The sequence below is a fragment of the Acanthopagrus latus genome, chromosome 12 (genome assembly GCF_904848185.1).
Source record: "Acanthopagrus latus isolate v.2019 chromosome 12, fAcaLat1.1, whole genome shotgun sequence".
NCBI classification, from domain to species: domain Eukaryota; kingdom Metazoa; phylum Chordata; class Actinopteri; order Spariformes; family Sparidae; genus Acanthopagrus; species Acanthopagrus latus.
In genome coordinates this window covers 8,478,625-8,498,606 of record NC_051050.1, presented here as the reverse complement: position 1 = coordinate 8,498,606, position 19,982 = coordinate 8,478,625, and the positions used below count along the sequence as shown (strand labels likewise).

General features: G+C 42.1%; 2 protein-coding genes across 3 annotated transcripts; both read right to left on the bottom strand.

Moving 5' to 3' along the window:
• Positions 1-14,667: 14,667 nt before the first annotated feature.
• Positions 14,668-15,567, bottom strand: LOC119030018 (heat shock protein 30-like). Its single transcript, XM_037117317.1, has one exon. It carries the CDS (start codon positions 15,430-15,432, stop codon positions 14,764-14,766), a length of 669 nt encoding a protein of 222 aa, XP_036973212.1. The 5' UTR covers positions 15,433-15,567; the 3' UTR covers positions 14,668-14,763.
• Positions 14,685-18,033, bottom strand: LOC119030019 (heat shock protein 30-like). Of its 2 annotated transcripts, none has more exons than XR_005078150.1 (2): positions 17,180-18,033; positions 14,685-14,709 (listed from the first exon to the last, which is right to left on the bottom strand). XR_005078150.1 is itself a non-coding variant. In XM_037117318.1 (2 exons), the coding sequence occupies exon 1, from the start codon at positions 17,897-17,899 to the stop codon at positions 17,234-17,236; it is 666 nt and encodes a 221-aa protein (XP_036973213.1). In that variant the 5' UTR covers positions 17,900-18,033; the 3' UTR covers positions 14,707-14,723; positions 17,194-17,233. The 2 variants fall into 2 exon arrangements, 1 of the variants encoding a protein (XP_036973213.1); XM_037117318.1 differs by having other exon boundaries at positions 14,707-14,723; positions 17,194-18,033.
• Positions 18,034-19,982: the final 1,949 nt, after the last annotated feature.

Genomic DNA, 19,982 nt, shown 5'->3' with positions numbered 1-19,982 from the left:
GTGTGTGTGTGAAAGTTTGCTATCACACATTCTTAACATGCCACAAAGGATGTCACACAGAGTTACATACATGCCCCCTTTCTCGTCAACCATATGTTAAGGCTACCCCCCAAGATCTCCACACACACACACACACACACACACACACACACACACACTGGAGCTGCTGAGTTTTTACATCAAAGTGGTGACATTTAGCACCCCGACTTCAATAAGAGGTCAGCCACGGCGGATCACCCACCGTCAAAGCGTTGATGAGAATGTCACTCATTCTGGTGCGTGTGTGAGTGTGTGTGTGTGTGTGTGTGTGTGTGTGTGTGTGTGTGTGTGTGTGTGTGTGTGTATGTGTGTGAGACAGAGAGAGAGAGAGAGAGAGAGAGAGAGAGAGAGAGAAACTTGGAGAGAAAGGGAGAGTCTGAGCGACAGCGATGGGAATGAATTTGAGAGAGAGCACATGTCTCAGTGTTTGTGTGTCAGGAGGTCAAATGAGCCTGATGGCTCTATCTGCTGGTGAGCTCTCTGACACTCTTTGAGGCGAGTCAACGACCTTACCTGCTGACAAACCCCCGTTCACACACATGGACCATGGAGTGTTGTTGTTGTATTACAGTGTTTCAAGACTGTATAATAGAGTAAATATACTACAAAGGAGTTGTCCCCACCTCGGGGACCTTCTGGTTAGAGCAAAATTTAGAGGACCGGACGGGCCTCAGGGCTCCTACAGAGTGCGTTTCCAGAAGGTCAGACGGCCATGCTATTACAAAAGCAGCCCCTGTTAGTGACAAGACTCAGTAGATATATTTACAGCTTTTGGACCAGATACAGAACGCTCTCAGATTCTTTTGAGATGGGTGGGGAGGCTTTAAAATACAGACACACTTGATGTTATCCAGGAAGTTCAAAGTATTTCTTTAAACTCAACTCTGAGATGAAACCGACATTCTTATGGACGCCTTGTGCTGCATATTGATCGATCCGTTGTTGTCACATTGCAAATTTGCTGCAGTAGAAACATGAACCTTGTTACGTTGCATCGTTGTGAGGCAACACAGTGTATTCTCAATGTGAAAGTACAACACAGCGGATGATGCAATGGAATGCATCAGACAAGACATTATGCAATAAAAACAGATTCTTCCATGGGAAACTGATTATCTTGTATCATTCCTGCTCCTCTGCTGTGATGTCATGAAGTTCTCCTCAGCAATATTATCATGAGGCAACACTGAGCAGATACTGGCGTTTTGCACAGTTTGTCGTTTCTCTCCCATATCCCGCAGTTTTATCCTTTTTCAATCTCCTGTCTGAACACTCATGAATGTTACATTTCTCCTCCATTCAGCAGTCAAATAAGAGCATTGCGGTACGTTACAGTGGCTCTATTTGTCAGGTGGAGTGAATATAAATACTTTTTTTTTTTTTTTAATCTCAAAAGTTTAAAAACTAACTATTGGAGCCAGCCTCATGTGGCCATTCGAAGAACAACAGTTTTTGGTGCTTCCACATTAGCTTCAATTCTCAGAACGGGACAGTGGCACAGAAATAGGCTTTATTTAGTGGACAGCTTACAGAGATGACGGGAAACAGGGATTGGGGGGCACTGGTCGAACCCGCAGACAAGGCATCACCTCTGGGGCGCATGCTCCAACTAAGCTGTCTCCTGGAGCGTCTTTGAAGCTGTTATTGTAGAGTAAAAACTTACATAATTTTGCTCTGAATCTCTTCTTCTCTTGCAATTTCCAATGAAATTGGTGGATTTGCCAGAGACGGATTAAAAAAACAGAGAAGTCATAACCAGTACAGCAGATATCCTGACTTGGTCAAGCTGCAAAACCACTTGACTGTCTACCTAAACCCCAACTCCATGTGCTCCAACTCAAAGTCTTCTAAAGACGTTTAGAGAAGAGTGCATTGGTGATCTAGACATCTTTTTCGAAGACAGATATACACAAATGGATTCTACCACATCTTTATGATAAAGGTATGATTATTTTCTTGAACGGACACTTCTACTTAAAGGTGCATTATGTAAAAAACAAACAAACAAATAGGGGGCAGCATATCACCAGAGTGACAGCTAACTGCTGCTGTAATTGTAGCTGCTGGTAAATTCAGTTAGCGGTGCAGATATTGATTGCATTAGCTGAGCTTGAATTATGGGGGAAGTTCCCGTGTTGTTTACTACTGTACCATCACCTCCTACGGTACAAAGTGGCTCAAGTGAAAGCGGAGTTAGCTGGTTAGCATGCCAACTTAAATAGATATCTCTGTAAGATAACATAGAGACATCCTAGACGTGACATCAAACCTGTTCTTTCTGCACATTCTTTTGATAACTTCTGTTCATTTTTGAATGTTTGCAAATACAGTTCTTTCATATTGCACCTTTAAAACACCAGAGCCGCTTACTGATTTCACTTGTTATACATCTCTACTACACAACAGGCCTCAATCTGAAAGTATCACTATTTTTCTCCTGACCTACACGATCCCAGCTATCACAAAAGAGTGTTTAATCAGAAGTGTAGTGTTTGCGGGTCAGCAGAGCTCTCTTGTTAGGGTTTGGGAAGTGCTTTTTCTGCTTGACCCAAACAATTTCTTTGTTGCTACAGTAATAGATTTATGCGCCACTAATGTAATTATTTACAGAGGAAGTAATTGTTTAACCGTCCTGTTTTAGGTTCTTCATGTGCCTGTGTTTGTTTGGGCCGTGACTGTTTGTGTCTAGCTGTCTGTGCGCTGTGCATACACGACTGTTGATGTGTGTGTGTTTATTGAGAGGGCTGAATTGAGTCAGGCTTGTTTTCCTTCAGAACTGTATTTTTTTGTCTGTTCTTTGAGCGAATCAAAAAATAAAAACCCCTCACTGACCCGTGGGTGAACTATGAACAATAACTAGATTTAACATTTCGTTATATTCAGCGGTCTAAATTCCAGAATGTACAGTATGCCTTGTGAAAACATGCTGCAAGATTCAGCACTATTGACATTGTGTATATTACCACTTAAATCACAGTTTCTGTATGTGAATATACGTTACAGGACATATAAAGTGAATCCATAACACTTGTCTCAGAGGCCTGAAAGAGGACGGAAACAGAGGGAGTCAAAAGGTTGAAAGTTAGTCAAAATGAAGACAAAGTGAATAAAAACGACAGCATTGTGACAAAGATTAACGGAGAGAGAAACGGGGTCGAGTTGTAGGCTACGTGATGCGTCCACAGATTTATACACAGAGGAAGAAAGCTGAGTCAAGCGAAGAGATCCTAGAAAAACACGTGCTTGGGCCAGGATAAACAGAGGAGCCGACGAGGGAGGAAGAGAGAGTAAGATGTGGTGATTTTCCCTCTTTTTCTAAACATTGACTCACTACAAACCACCGAACTGACAGCGATCCTCGCTGCGTGACCCGGAGAGAGATCCTGTCCACCCCGTTCCGTCACCAGTACACATGAGGCGACGGCACCCGCTATCTATCACCACCCAGAATTATATTAAAGCAACATTTACTTAAGAAGGGAACGCGGCGCATCTGTCATTCCCACTTTGCAGCCCGGATGTCTGTTGCTGCAGTGTGTTAATTGGGTCACACTCACAAGTATCTCAGTAAAAATGAATCATACGTAATGGAGAAAATGTTTTCGAGTGTTCCCGCTGATGTCCACTCTCCTTATTCTCCGTGAGATTCACAGAGTATCCCGATGGACAAATAGCTTCATTTGTTGCTAATTGAACCGCTAACTGCTGCTAGCTCCTCATGCAGCTCGCTGACTGGAGCTTTGGATCACAAGGAGGTGGAGGTTTTGAGGCCCCTACCGGGAAATGCCAAGGAGCGTCACTGGAATGGGGAAATCGGGCTCTGCAGCCTCCAGGGACAACATGACAGACCCCGGAGAGGCTGCAGGGTGACATGTAGCTACTGGCTTATGCGACAATAATTTCCAGTGACTGCAAGAGGGGGGTAGCTAGCAAATAAGCCATTATGGCTAAGAGAGTATGGATCGAGCCACATGAAAAAAAAAAAAAACGCTGGCAGCTGGGAGGGCTTAATTAACAATTATCATTAGGATACGGAGATATATTCAACATGTACATAAGCCTATTTTGTTCCTGCATGTTGTGACAGTGCATTGACAAGCAGTATCGTGCTCCTGGCAGTATCTTCACACAAGTGGGTAAAACTGTGAAACGAGGAACAGCTGTCAGATGCACACCACAGTCTTACCGTTCCAGATGAAGCTTCAAGGAACGGAAACTAGCAGAAAAAAATCCATCTGACACTCTTGACATTTTTCCATTACTGAATTGAAATGACAGCAAAAGTCCAAAAAGACTGGCCCTGAAAACCTCCAGGTCATCACTTTTAAGACGAGAACACTGCTCGTTAAACTGATTTTTAATGGCAACTTTGAAAAACCACAAAATAGCTGTCCACTTCACAAGGATAATATTTTTTTAAATCACTGTTTTGATACAGAAGTAAAAAAAAGTCTTAGTCATCAGTCATGTGCAATGTTTTGGAGCTCGGGCCTTCATCACTTTCATCACTGGTTCAATCTGAGGTCAGGAGGAAAACACACTGTGTTCTCTTCTGTCAAAGTCGTCTCCGACTGTTTTCCTCTCCCGGTCTCTGAGCCTCCGTGTCCGAGTGTTATCCTTCAGGAGATCTCCGTCCTCCTCGCAATCATTCTCCACAGAGTTCAGAGGGCTGGATATTATGGCTAATGGTTTCTGCCCTGTTAAAATGATTCCCTTTTTCTATCTGTTTGCGATGTACGCTAAAGAAACACACATGGTCACCATTTCATGTTAGCAGACTAATGCTAATGGTTCAGTCGTGTGAGTTGTAATGGCAGGCACCTCTCTTCCCGTCTCAATGACGTCATAAGAACAAAACAGCAGTGAGTGAGAGTACTGAACGATGAGAACAATTTTTGTCCAGCCTGAAGTCCAGTCTCAAAGCGAGCCATCAACATGTTGGTTTATAGTTAGCTCCCAAGCTAAACAGTTATGGTTGTAAGTAGACCGCTAAAGAGCAGGAGTTATACTTATTCTGGAAATTTTGGTAGCTGTATAACAGATTTAGGTGCACCTCCACCCTCAGGACTGGAATATGGATAATCAACATTTGTATTTTGCATTTACTTGAAAGTTATACTTGGGTAAAAGTAAAGATATCATGAAGAAAGTGAACCTCAAATGGTTGTGGTACTTGATTGAAAGTCTTAAAGTGTCTGATATTAAATCTACTGAAAATGTTTTCCTGCAATAAATGTACCTAAGTGTCAAAGATATGTAAAAGTTAATTAAACATAAACCCACATGTATCTGTGTATTGCATTGTATATTATGGGTCCACTGATTATCAGCCTGACCAGCTATCAGATCAGATATTCAGATATTCAATTAAAACAACTTACCAATTATGTGACCGCAGACAAGGTTTATATACATGTAAATGTGATCATTTTTTTTATCCAATTGCTGATTAAATAATTCATTTAAAAATGGGCTGATTTGCAGTCTGTAAAGTAACTTGTAACTATAGTTATTGAATTAATTTGGCCTCAATGTGTAGTGGAGTAGAAGTATAAAGGAGCAGAAAATGTAAAAACTCATGTAATGTAGAGTAAATCGAGAGGAATCAAAAGCTGTATTTTTATGATATAGCCAAAATTTGTATTACACATAAACCCAGAAACGTTTGTTTTACAGGAAGCACAAGCTGAATATCATTTACTGTCCCATCATATCAGCTTACCAATCAGAAAATGGACTGGGGTGATGTTTAAACAACTTTTGCAAGGATACACCTGTGTTTCCTTAGTCCCAGCTCCTCTATAATGGCTAACCTCGATTCTGATTTCAAGGTCAGGGGCTTGAAGACGGAGGAAACATAATTAGCTGAACAACCCAGACCCAACCACTGTCTTCCTTCCTTTCCACTTTCCCTCTCCCATTTCCTGCTGCCACCTGCCCTCTCACAGAGAACGTTCTCCCTCTGTTTGAATCACTGGCACGGCACCGTAACCAGATACGACCCGAGCGCCGCCGTGATACACTAACCACCCATCATGCGCTGCAGTGATTGCACGACTGGCTAAGCTCTGCTTTGATTTTACGTATCAACTTTACACGCACATCACAGAGAACTGGGATTTTTTTTCTTTTTTCATCTGCAATGGGGGAATCGGAGCTGAATGTTTGGACAGCATCTCCCGTTGCACATCAGCTTGTGCCTGCGGAGCGTTGCTCGTGTGTCAGGAAGTAACTGCACGGGTTTGTGTGTTTTCATGTGTGCAAGGGTGCAATCAAGCGGACTGGGAGAATGGATTGCGGGTGTGCGCAGGTGTGTGTTTTTGTGATTTGTGCGCTGCATGTGTTCCAGGCCGCAATCTGCATTCATCATTATCGTCATATCAGTTACTTTCTGCCTCTGTCCTCTGACCCCTCGCTCTCCTTCCAGTGATCTAACCTTTAAATCCTGTCACAGACGGAACGATAAGAGGATGAAATAATAGGATCCCGTGTCTGGTTGCTTTTTAATCTAATTGGATTTCTGTGGGAGGGGAACGAGCTGCTTGATGAATAACAAGGCGAATTAAAGTTTCATTTAACGCGGCTCTGTATTCGGAGCTCTGGCCATCGTTTCCATCGGCGATGATATCATTGTGTTCACAGTTATACTCACCGTGCTCTCAGGTTTCCCATATCTCAGTGTTTACTTTGGTGAGTCCGCTGTTACCGTAAGTGACTGTAGTGGCGGCCAAAACAACAAAAATGAGATCCAGCTTGTGATAAACCACAATTTTCCTTTAAATCACCAGCCATACTTGTAAAAAAAAAAAGAAAAGTTTAAAAAAAATGACTTCACCCTTTCTGCTGGTGGGAATAGCAGCACTGGAGAAGCTAATTAAACTGATTTAGTTTGCTGCTGCCACTCTGCAGTATCATGTGTGGGACAGAGACGCGGGGAGAGGAGTGAGTTGTGTATGAGGTAGGCTACAGAGTGGAAAACCAGGGTTTTGGAAACATGATTTCCTGTGGAAACAGTGATGTCATGATAGTCTGTCTTTCTCATGCACTCACGCACACGCACGCACATACACACACACGCAAGCATTGTGTGTGTAAATCAGCTTTTCTCTTGCACTCTGTTAATGTCATTAGCATAGCTGTCGGTGTCCGCCGTGCTGCAAACTGCATCGTGTTTTTCTGGACTTCACTACAGTGGCTGAGGAACACAGTTTGTCAGCACAAGCGTAGCAGAAAGATCTCACTTCCATTTTTATCAAAGAACCTAAAGAAAAAAAACAAACATTATTCTTAGGTTACCACATTACGACCCAAGTACTTTCTGATCAAGTACTTCCAGTTTTAAAGGTTAACAATACAGATATTTTTTTAGGAACGGCTGATAACAAGTAACCGTTACTGTGGGCTAGACAGTCAGTACAGTTTCATAAAATCCTTTTAACTTCATTGTAATGATAATAAGTATGAGACAAGCGTTGACTCGAGACAGGGGGCTAACACTAATTCAGTGTAGCTGACAAACAGATTTACCGGCTCAAATGAATTATCACGGTCGTTATGTCTACAGTGAATATAACACACACTCACAACAAGCAGTCAGACCTCCAGTGCAGCTGAGGGCTACCTGTCTGACTGCCCACGCTCACATTTTGGCATCGGATGAGCTCCTGCCCCCTTTTGTACGGGAGCCACACGAGTGCCAGCGCAGCAATGAATGCAACCTCCAGATCGCAGGCTATAGAGGCCACGTATCCACACAGACAATGTAAATATTGTGAATGCTATTAAAAGGAGTAAACTGGACCGGAGCCACAGTCCGGATGCTTGGTGCATGTTCTCAGCCAGGAAGGCAGTCTCACTCAACCAGGTATCCTGCCTCCTGGGGAGGGCTGGAAAAGTGGTGACATTTTTCCATGAAAGCCTCACAGCTGCTCTATTTAGCAAAGAGCAACGAGTGGAGAGCAGATACACACATTCATGTTGGTTCTGTTTTCCTTCCCTGCCTGTGGCACTCAGCCCCCATTTGTCACCTCTGAAGAGGCAGACGAAGTTTTGGGTTGAATTTCAAAAAATGTGGGCACTGAAGGTTGTAGGAAAATGATAGGCAGGCCGTTAGAATGCATTTGTTTTTTCAGCATTGTAAATCAGTTTGGCATTAGGCACTTAGTATTTAGTCTGTGTTCAATGAAAGCACAGTGCTCACCCAGTGCAACAAGAGTGACTCCTGTACTGGAATCATTTGGATAATTAAAACATTATTATTATTATTATTATTATTATTATTGTTGTTGTTGTTGTTGTTGTTGTTGTTGTTATTATTGGTGTTGTTGTTTTTATTATAACCATAACAATTAATTATTGTTATGTTTTTATTATATTATGTATTATAATTATTAGATTTTAATTATTATCCTGCTTCCTTCCTATTACTATTATTATTAAATGCATTTACTATTATTATTATTGTTGTTGTTGTTAATAATAATAGAAATAATTATAATAATACACTTATTATTAATAGTTTTGTTACTATTATTATAACAATAATAATGTTTTATATGGGTTTTATCATTAGAGAAAATAAAGAAGTCGACCTTCCTTACCCTTTAAGTTGTATTTAGAAATATTTCAATTCATCAGTTAACATTAATAAGCCCAAAATGAATGCCATGGGGTAGTCAGACTGAAGTTACTTAACTTGAACCATAGCAATAAATTAATTTCTTAATAAACATCTATTGTGTTGTTTGGCATCTATGTCTCATCAGGAGCTGGCGGCGGTGCTCTAAGAATCCACGGCCATGTACCGGCTCTGCCACACAGCAGTGATTTGGGCTAAATGCTAACATCTGCATGCTAACAAGCCCACATCGACAGTGCTCACCATATTAGCAAGGTGTGTTAGTGTGGCTAACCCTACAGTTGTAATTTCATTACTTTTGTAACACAAGTAACTTAAACAAAACCTGGCAATAGTTTAAATATTAGATTGATATGTTTGCTTTTTTTGCCGTAAGGAATCACTAAGAAAATGTTGATTGTAATGGCAATAAAATATGATGTAATCTACATTTAGTTGGCAGCCTGGCACCATTTCAGTCTACTTCCACTCTCCATTGTGGACTAAATGGATCAAATAAACTCATGTCATGTCCTGTGTTGTAGATATTGTTACTCTGGGGAAAACAGAGTTTTGACCTGATGCCTCGTACCCAATTTTAAGGCAAGTCAGTGGAGATATTTCAGTGTGGACCAAAGTGGTTGGCTGACCGACTGACCCACATTGCCATTGCTTGAGCCAAGGCACAATCGTGGCTTAAAAACCTTCTAAAACCTCACTCTTGTGCATCCACTTATGAACGCTTTTCGCCGCCCAGCTCTTCATTTCTCTTACGCCAAAGAAACCACAGTTGCTACTGCTGGGAATATTTTCATTTTTTCTGCGTGCGAAAAGATTTTTCTTGGAGAGACGTTCGCTCGTGAGAACAGCTAATGCAGGTCTTTTTATGACCTTGTTAGAGCTTTCAGACACAAAGTTGATCCCTGTGCTACAAGGCTGACGGAAAGGTTTGGCCAGGGAGCGGCCCCTGGGTGGCTGTTTTGCGGCCGCGAGTTATTGATATCCCGTGGCAGGCCGTGATCTGATCAATTGTCGGATCCAAACTGATTTATGTGTTTGGATTTCACTTGAACCTCGGTGTCATAACTTGGCACTTTATATCTTGTGTTGTGGAGTTGTCCTTTGCCCACTTGCCAACTTTTCACCACTGAAGCCCCATTGGAAACCACTGTTTCTTACTATTTCTGAATCCCTAGTCCCTTATTTATGCCTCGTTATTCAGGTCGAACGTTATAAACAGACGGATGAAAAAAAAGACTAGTTTCATTTTGATGATAGTGTCTCCGTCCCTCCCCCAGTAGTACTTACCCAAATCGGCTTTAGTTTTCCACTTTGTCTTACTGGCACAAATTCAGCCTGCAGTTCACGACCTCTTCGGCTGTTTCTGTTTTGCTCCTGCTCACTTTTTTTTCCTCGCCTATTTCTTCCCTCAAATAATGTCTCTCCTTTGATTTTGATTTATCTGTCTTTCTTTAAACATTATTGGTCTCGCCCTGTCTCTTAATTTAAGACACATATTTCTCTATACACTCTGTTTCTCTGTTTTTCCACGCAGTTCTCAAGTTCCTCCTCCGCTGTTTTCATTTTTACTCTCTGGTCCATCTCTCTCCTCACACCTTGGCCTCGGCTGCGCTTCTCAGCTTGTACTTTTCTTGACGTCTCACGCTCGTACAGAGAAAGTACCCCAGCGTCTCCCGGCTGAGAGCTGGATCGTGTTGCCACATTCCAGACGCATGCAGGTTCAAGCCTTCAAGATGCACGCAAAATCGCACTGGAAGTGTCAGAGTGCGCGTCACAAGCGGCTCCAACACAAATCCCAGAAATGAGTGTGACACTGGTTCACTCTCACTTTCAACAACAGCAACAGCAGCGACACACTGACTGCTTTGTGGGAGCGCGTGCGTATGTGTGCGAGTCCGATTCCTCAAAAGTAGCCGTGCGCGCGTGTGTTTTTATGTGTGTTTATGGCTCGCAGGCCGACCCTTGTGTGTGCGGGCATGTGTTCAGAGGGTACAGACTGCGATTGTTCTCTCTGGGTGTTAGCTTTCGGAGCAGGAAGTGCACGTTCGGGTCAGGGTGGGGGGGGATCTAGGCACGCTCAGTCTGCCCACATCTGTTCAAATACCAGGGACCCTCAAAGTCACACAGGAAATATGTGTACTTGCGCGTGAGTGTGTGTGTGTGTGCATGCATGTGCGACAGAAGCCGCTCTTTGTGCGCGCAACTTATGAAAATATTTGACCTTTTCGCTGCATATAACACGTTCCCACAATAAGTCACAGAGGAAAGTTTGTCGCGTACCTGCCGTAATGTTACTCCGAATGGGCACAGACTCTGAATCAACACACCAGTGAGCAACTATGACGTTTTTTTTTCTTGTCAAATCTGCAGTAGAGCTCAAAATGATACAGCGAGGCTTTATATTCCTAATACATGATGACGTTACGAAGAGAAGAGGCCTCATACAGTCATACAATTACCACCTGATCTAATTTAGATTCAGCTATTATTTGGGGGAGACGCCACTGGTTTCAAAAATAAGTCTGGTGATATGTAAGCTTATGAGAGAATGACCTTACTTCTCCCTTGATTTATTAGCTCAGTAAATTGTTTCCTAATGAAGTTATGGGCTAAAGCAGTCTGAAGTCTTCTTCAGTACACTGTGATGTTCATTTAGTAAATTATGGTCACATTTATGCTGAAATAGATGACAAAGCAGGCAGCCATGCTTCAGGGTGCTTCAGGGCGTGGCTACCTTCTGATTGAGCTCCACCCTCTTGTCCAAACATGGTCACATCTGACTCGAAACAAAAAAACAATGTGGGAGGCTGTAATGCCAAACTCAAGGCATCAACATGGTAGTCCACAATCGGTGACATGGGTTCACCAGACATCTTTCGAACTCTACACCTCCAGAGCATAAAAAACAGGCCGTCTAAATTCGTCTTCTCTAAATCAAGGTAACTCAGATGACATCATCGTGAAGCCATCAGGGTGGTGGTTTTTTTTTCTCCTTGAAAGGCCGCAGAAGGCGTCACATCTCACAGCTGCTTTCACAAGCCGAGCGCTCTCCGCAGCACACATAAACCGAGTTACACGTGTGAAAATCAGTGTGTAAAATGATCAGGGGAGGAAATAAAAAAAACGAAATACAGCACAATAAACACCGCTAATCCCAGAGAACTTGCATTTCGACAACATTTTTATTGTTTGCATGACACTGTCCACGATCAGCCAGGGTGACCGGTTTATTGGGTGTGATGCAGGTCGTCAAATTGGAACGGCCTGGCGTCAGGGGTTGTGTGTTTGTGCTTTTCCTGTTTGCTTCCAGGAGGTTTTCGCTACAGCCCGGTCTTTGTGCGTGCGTCAGGAAAACACAACTTTACCGGGATTTAGCAAAAAAATCACATAATCCCTCGGCAAAACATCGAGCGTTCGACGAGCTGACGCTTTAAAGTGCGCAAAGCGACTACATCCCTCTCAACATAAACAGATGCAGACAGCCACACACACACACACACACACACACACACACACACACTCACAAGACTTGAGTCATGGGCTCTCGTAATCGCAATAAAAGGCGTCTGCTTCAAACACACCCTGTTGATTAAGAGTCCGTTAAAGTGTCTGGGGGCGATGGGGAAATGAGTGGAAGGGTTAGGAGGGGGAAAAATGGAAGGAGTGAACGTGAGGAAGAGAGGGAGCGGGCGAAGAGCAAGATCTCAAGCGAAGAAGGGACGGGATGGGAGGGAAATGGGCCTGGAGGAAAGCGAGACATGAAAGAGTCAGTAAATGTTCCCATGTGTCGCCGTCGCTCAGCATCTCGCAGGAAGAGGAGGAGATGAAAGCAAAGGACGGTGAGTAAAGGTGATGTCACGGTGACGCCCAAACCAACTGTCGCAGGGGAGAGGACCGAGGGGAGAGGAGGAGATAGAGGTGGCACGATGGAGGTGAAGACTGGAGAGGAGGAATGAACGAGGAAGAAAAAAAAACAAAACAAAGTGAACCAGGAGACATGGAGGAATGAGGAGGGGAGGAGAAGGGCACCCTCTGATATTTAAAGACCCAGTCAGATCTGTCAGCACGCTTTTTTTCCTGGAAAACAATGAGCGTCTCCACAAATAGAAAATACAACAAAAGCCCAGCGAGTCCCCAAAGTACTCTCCCTCCTCCTCCGCCCCTGTGCTGCCACGTTTTACGGGACAATTCGTCTATTCTTGGGGAAAGAAAAGCCCTGACAGCCAGACGGGAGCCAGGGAGAGACCAAGCACCCGTGGTAATAGCTGACATTAACATGTAGCATAACAACTCAGGGAAAGAATGAAAAATGGGTGGGAGAGGTCGTTAATACTGTTTCAGTGGACAATGTTAGAACTGTGGCTAATATTGTTTTGTAATGGAAGGAGGGATTGGTTGATCCCAGGAGAGTTGAATTGTACTTTAATATTCGATTCAACTAAATATTCACTGGTGGCCCAAAGAGGTAGAACTTTGTCAGTTTGACAACTTCAAACATCTGTAGCACCTGGTGAGGCAAGTAGGATGAATTATTTGTTGTTTTTAATCTATAAAAAATCGAAATAAAAGTCGATCAGTGTTTCCTAAAGCCCACAAGAACATCCTCTAAGGTTAGGTTTTGTCCACCATTTGCTTTAGTGGCGTTACGTCCCGTCATGAGTCGACTGCATCGTATGATTAATAAGGGATTGAAAGCGTGTTTTTAATGCATCATACTATGAAAAATTTAAATTGTTTACTTTTTCCCTCATCGTCATCATCACCACACTTTCGTAACCACTTGTGTGATTTTACAGTGAAAACAGTCTAGAAAGGGACTACACTAGGCATAGACGTTCTATTCAAATGCCACTTTTGGCCACTAGGGGGCCTAGACAGGAGCAAAGAACTGCCTACTTTAAATAATACACATAAACATACATCTTAAAATATTTTCAATCCAATCCAAAAGAATAACTCGTCAAAAATTTAATTTCAGAGTTTATATTTGACTAGTCATTTTTAAACACGTTAGCTACTTTTCTGACTAAGTACATGACCAACCAGCTATATGTGTATACAAACATATTATTAAAAATGCTAAACTATATACCTTACTAAATTAGTATGTAAATAATCATATGGCATTTAAGTAATTGTATTTGTTTATCAAATGTCAAGATGTGCATAGAGCAAGACCCGAAAAATAGTCTGCCCAGAATAATCTGTCCATTAAATACGGCCCTGCTGACAGCTCACGCAGTCTACATAGAATTTGTGATGTTTCTTGTCATCAAACAAGAGTAGAATACTATTGTGAAGCCTTTGAAAATCATGAAGTACCTGCTAGAAGAGAGGATCAATGATAAGCAACTTGATCATGTGTACTGGGGACTCTTCATAGTGTATGTTTGTGTGTGTGATGGTGTCCAGTTCCCTTGACAGTGACCTCAGAGCTGTTTACTGGCCAAACTGTGACATCTAGTGGATGCTGATTGGCTATGACACCCTGTTCACTCATTGTATTATGTCCAGACTTACATCAGGAAGTGGAGAGAAAATCTTCTGTGTGCTGAGGTGATGAAATAAGCAAGAAATATATATATAGAGGGAAAGTTCCCTTTTGGTAAAAATATATTTACTTTACTTGTAGTGTACTGAGGCATAACTGTGAGATCAGGGCTTCACTTTTTTCATTTTAGAGTGAATTCAATAGTTGATTAAAACACCAACTGAAAGGCTGACTTTTAATATTTATATTGTTTATAATCAATTCTTAACATACAAAAGCACCTATGATTACAATTTAACCCTTGTATGAAACACATCTAAATACATTGTTGGATAGAACGGAAATGTAAGGAAAGTAGAAAAGGAACAAGATATCAGTGAATTAAATGTTTTTTTCTTCTTTACATTGGTACATGGACAAATGGAGTAGATTGTAATTATTTTCCAAACCAAATATAAGCTATGTGTGAAAAATAAAAGAATATACATTTTCAAGAGGTATAAATATTTTTATTTATCATCAGGTCTCATCAGGTCTACAAATACAAAGGCACAGATCTGATCATCATGTAACACATTTCTATTTAAACTCCATGTTAACAACATGCAGATGAGTCCATGTGTTGAGGTTTGTCCTGTGTGCTGTTGTCTGTCTCTGTGCTGCTGCTGCTGCTGCTGCTGTCTTCTCTGTGTGAACACACACTCTGCTGTGTGTTCTCCTCCGAGCTCCTCTTGACAGTCAGCTCTCTCTCAGCCTCCTCCACACGTGGATCTTGGGCCGCCTGGATGTGGAGCTTCCCGTCTGGAGCCAGGTAGCAGGTGACGTCTTCAGGGTTCAGCCCTTGGGGCAGGTCAAACTCCCGCCTGAACTGGTGGCATCTGTAAGAGTAGGAGCCTTCCTCGTCCTCCTGCTTCTTCTCTGTCTTCCCGCTGACTCTCAGCTTCCTGCCCACCTGCCTGACAGACAGCTCCTCTGGGGAAAAGCCTTGAGTGTCCAGGGTCAGGCCAAAGCGCTCTCCCTCTTTCTCCAGCTGGTAGGAGAGCGGTTGTACGGCCACAGCGCTTTGGAAAGGCTCCGTCTCCTCCAGGATGTCCTGTTGAAGTTTGTCCATCAGCTCCAGGCTGCTGCGGAGCTCCTGTAGGTTTCTCTGCAGTAGATCCTGCTGGTAGAGCAGAGGTCTGACCTCTGGCCACAGACTGCGTACAGGCCAGTACAAGTCCATCAATGGACTGAGTGCAGACTGGAGTCCACCAGAGCACAGCATCTTCACTGAGTGTTGAGTGTCGACTGGTCTTGTTGAGAGATGAATCTCTGTTAAAGTGTCTCTTCTCCTCTGTGTTGCTTTGTGTCTCAGCAGTGGGACTGTCCCAGCTTTTATATTCTAACTGGAGGAGCTCCAGAGTGTTCAGGAACTTTCCTGTCGTTACCACAGCTCTCCACTGGGTGGAGCTGTTACTCTGGAGGATGACGTCAACAGAGTGTTCCTGTTTGATCAGGAAGTTTCCTGTATGAAATCATCTCACGCAAACAGTCATCATAAGAAATTTACTTTTTATATGTTGAGTTCAAATCAGCCAGTTAAGAAAACAGATTTTTTTCTGTCTGCATGCCAGCAACAGCTGTGACTCCAGGCGTTGTGTTTTCATGTTGACTGGTTTGTTTTTGAGGGAATTCTTTCAGATTTGCCACAAATATCTGTTTGGATTTAAAGGATGAACTGAACAGATTTTGATGATGAAAGGTCAAAGGTCACTGTGACCTCATTAAACACACTGTAAGCCACAACTCAGGAACTTATTCATTAATTATGATTCATTCATTGTCTTTTAAATGTCTTTCTGATTCATAATAATTATTTTGAATTCTGCAAAAATGCCAAACAGGATGAAATGATGAAGTGGTGACGTTTTATATCCGAAAGGTCAAAGGTCAACTTCACTATGACATCACACTGTTCTGGCTGTTATACAACACCATATCTCAGGAACAGAAGGAGAGAGACTGTGACCATATTTCACATTTGTTCACATACTGAGTTGATGACAAATCTCAGGTGTCCATATTGAAACTGAGCTGATGGTTGACATCTTGTCTGCATGTGTGTGAAACATTAACATTTTAGAATGTGTATCTTCTCTGCAGCAACATCCACGTCTGCTGTCAGGGCTGTAGCTTCATGTTCTGTCAGAATCAGCTTTATTACTCAAACACCTGAACACATGGAAGGAATCTGACTCTTTTTTGTTTCTCTCAATGAACTTTCAAACTAACAGACACACAGCAGTTGTCCACCATGAGCTCATTGTTTCTGCTGATGTTGATCTTCAGGTGACTGTCACTGCAGCAGGTAAAATAATCTCTGACTGAAGACAGAATGTTTCTCACCGGACTCACACATGTCAGTCAGGTGATAACTTCCATTTCGCCCAAAAAATAAATCTAACATATTTTATTAAATTCCCTCAAGGTCTTCACTAAATATATTTAATGCATGTGAACTACAACATGACTGATGCACAGAGGAAAACAACCACGAGGGTTATTATAGTTTTAATACAGACTGATGAAGACTTACACTTTGTACTTTACAGAGTGTCTTCAGTCATTTTACTGGTGGATGATAATTTTCATAATATAATCATGTTGTTGTTAGAATCAGCTCTATGTAGTGTCATTTTATTTTCAATATTGCATTCCAGAGATTGAAAAATCTACACACTTTTAAAATTAGTATGAAATGACAAGTATGGAAGATAATAAGAGGTCAGTCACTGTGTTCCTTTGACAGGAGGAAAGAAGTAATAAGGGATTTATGGAATATAGAGAAAGGAAAAGATATCAGTGAACTGTCTTTTTAATAGAGATGTAATTCTTCTTTACATTTACAATAATATATATAAAACTCAGGTATTCTTTAATTATTTTACAAATCAAAATATGTGTGCAAAATAAGAGAAGATACATTTTTCAAAAGGTATAAATATTTTTATTTATCATCTTCAGTTGTACAAATACAAAGGCACAGATCTGATCATCATGTAACACATTTCTATTTAAACTCCTTGTTAACAACATGCAGATGAGTCCATGTGTTGAGGTTTGTCCTGTGTGCTGTTGTCTGTCTCTGTGCTGCTGCTGCTGCTGCTGTCTTCTCTGTGTGAACACACACTCTGCTGTGTGTTCTCCTCCGAGCTCCTCTTGACAGTCAGCTCTCTCTCAGCCTCCTCCACACGTGGATCTTGGGCCGCCTGGATGTGGAGCTTCCCGTCTGGAGCCAGGTAGCAGGTGACGTCTTCAGGGTTCAGCCCTTGGGGCAGGTCAAACTCCCGCCTGAACTGGTGGCATCTGTAAGAGTAGGAGCCTTCCTCGTCCTCCTGCTTCTTCTCTGTCTTCCCGCTGACTCTCAGCTTCCTGCCCACCTGCCTGACAGACAGCTCCTCTGGGGAAAAGCCTTGAGTGTCCAGGGTCAGGCCAAAGCGCTCTCCCTCTTTCTCCAGCTGGTAGGAGAGCGGTTGTACGGCCACAGCGCTTTGGAAAGGCTCCGTCTCCTCCAGGATGTCCTGTTGAAGTTTGTCCATCAGCTCCAGGCTGCTGCGGAGCTCCTGTAGGTTTCTCTGCAGTAGATCCTGCTGGTAGAGCAGAGGTCTGACCTCTGGCCACAGACTGCGTACAGGCCAGTACAAGTCCATCAATGGACTGAGTGCAGACTGGAGTCCACCAGAGCACAGCATCTTCACTGAGTGTTGAGTGTCGACTGGTCTTGTTGAGAGATGAATCTCTGTTAAAGTGTCTCTTCTCCTCTGTGTTGCTTTGTGTCTCAGCAGTGGGACTGTCCCAGCTTTTATATTCTAACTGGAGGAGCTCCAGAGTGTTCAGGAACTTTCCTGTCGTTACCACAGCTCTCCACTGGGTGGAGCTGTTACTCTGGAGGATGACGTCAACAGAGTGTTCCTGTTTGATCAGGAAGTTTCCTGTATGAAATCATCTCATGCAAACAGTCATCATAAGAAATTAACTTTTTATATGTTGAGTTCAAATCAGCCAGTTAAGAAAACAGATCTTTTATGTCTGCATGCCAGCAACAGCTGTGACTCCAGGCGTTGTGTTTTCATGTTGACTGGTTCGTTTTTGAAGGATTTTTTTTTTTCAGATTTGCCACAAATATCCGTTTGGATTTAAAGGACAAACTGAACACATTTTGATGGTGAAAGGTCAAAAGTCACTGTGACCACATTAAACACATTTTAAGCCACAACTCAGGAACTCATTCATTAATTATGATTGATTCATTGTCTTTTAAATGTTTTTAAGATTAATAAGAATGAAGTGATGATATTTTAGATCCAGCAGGTCAAAGGTCAACTTCACTATGACATCACACTGTTGCATTCCAGAGATTGAAAAATCTACACACTTTTAAAATTAGTATGAAATGACAAGTATGGAAGTAATAAGAGGTCAGTCACTGTGTTCCTTTGACAGGAGGAAATAAGTAAAGGGGGATTTATGCAATTTAGAGAAAGGAAAAGATATCAGTGAATTGTCTTTTTAATAGAGATGTACTTCTTCTTTACAAGTACAATAATATATATAAAATCTGAGGCATTCTTTAATTATTTTACAAACCAAAATATGTGTGCAAAATAAGAGAATATACATTTTTCAAAAGGTATAAATATTTTTATTTATTATCTTCAGTTGCACAAATACAAAGGCACAGATCTGATCATCATGTAACACATTTCATCACCACATTTCGATGACGTCACCAGAGTGTCCCTGTTTGATCAGGAAGTTTCCTGATCACACTGTGTGCTAAATTTAACCAGAAGGCAGAAAATGACACATAGTAGATTGATTTAAGTTCTAAAAGGTCTTGTGTCACAATTTTGATTTACTGAAAGTTTATAATGATGTTTCTTATGTTTTGTGCACTGTACCAGATTGAATATACAAATGACTTATGCAGCCTTAATTATTTGATCACATTAAAATTTCTAATCAATTGTATAACTCAAACAACAGAAAGACCAAGGAGATGGAAACCAATCTAAACAATATAGTATGATATGGACATTTTTGCTGGATTTTTGTTTTGTTGGAAAAGAAAAAAAAACATACTTTGACTGTACTACAAAGTAGTATTGTTTGCATTTGCATTTGCAGTTTTGAGTCTTTGGTCTAAGACTGCACTCCAATAACACACACTGTTGGACTCATTAAGAGTGAAAAAAGTGAAAAAACAAATGATCAAAATTGAAGTGGCAGAACCTGAGATCTCACATTTTTGTCAAATCTTTTTCCCTCTCAGAGCCTAAATTACCCACTTTGCAAGTGAGCCGCTCAGTGACATCACTGGGGGCAATTTGTCAGATTACATTCAGCTTCCTCTGGAGCCACACAGCGTTTTAAACTGCTATACTACTGTTTTTCTTTTTGAGATAGTCAGTCAGTCATACACCTCAACACCTATACACGTACCATAAAATCCCATAAAAGTGGTGAAGTTGCCCTTTAACAGGGACACCAACAGCACTTGGCTCACACTACAGCGTGGAGGCGACCGTCCCTTCCTTTGATGGGACTAATCCTGTCAAAGGGTGTCTTCGGGGACAGTAACTGCTGCTTAATCCTATCAGTGATGTAACACCTGATTCATAAAGACGAATTTGACGTCTGTGTGCAGAAAACAAGCTGCCCGTCCCCTTTTTTTATGAATGAACGCCGAGCCCCGCGTGATCCTGCCAGCCAATGAGCAGCCCGCACCTGCACTTCTCCTCGCAGCTCTGCAGCAACAAGAGGTCACTACACTTG

Coding starts and splice junctions, on each gene's coding strand:
- LOC119030018 (XM_037117317.1), bottom strand. CDS start 15,432: ATGCTGTGCTCTGGTGGACTCCAGTCTGCACTCAGTCCATTGATGGAC.
- LOC119030019 (XM_037117318.1), bottom strand. CDS start 17,899: ATGCTGTGCTCTGGTGGACTCCAGTCTGCACTCAGTCCATTGATGGAC.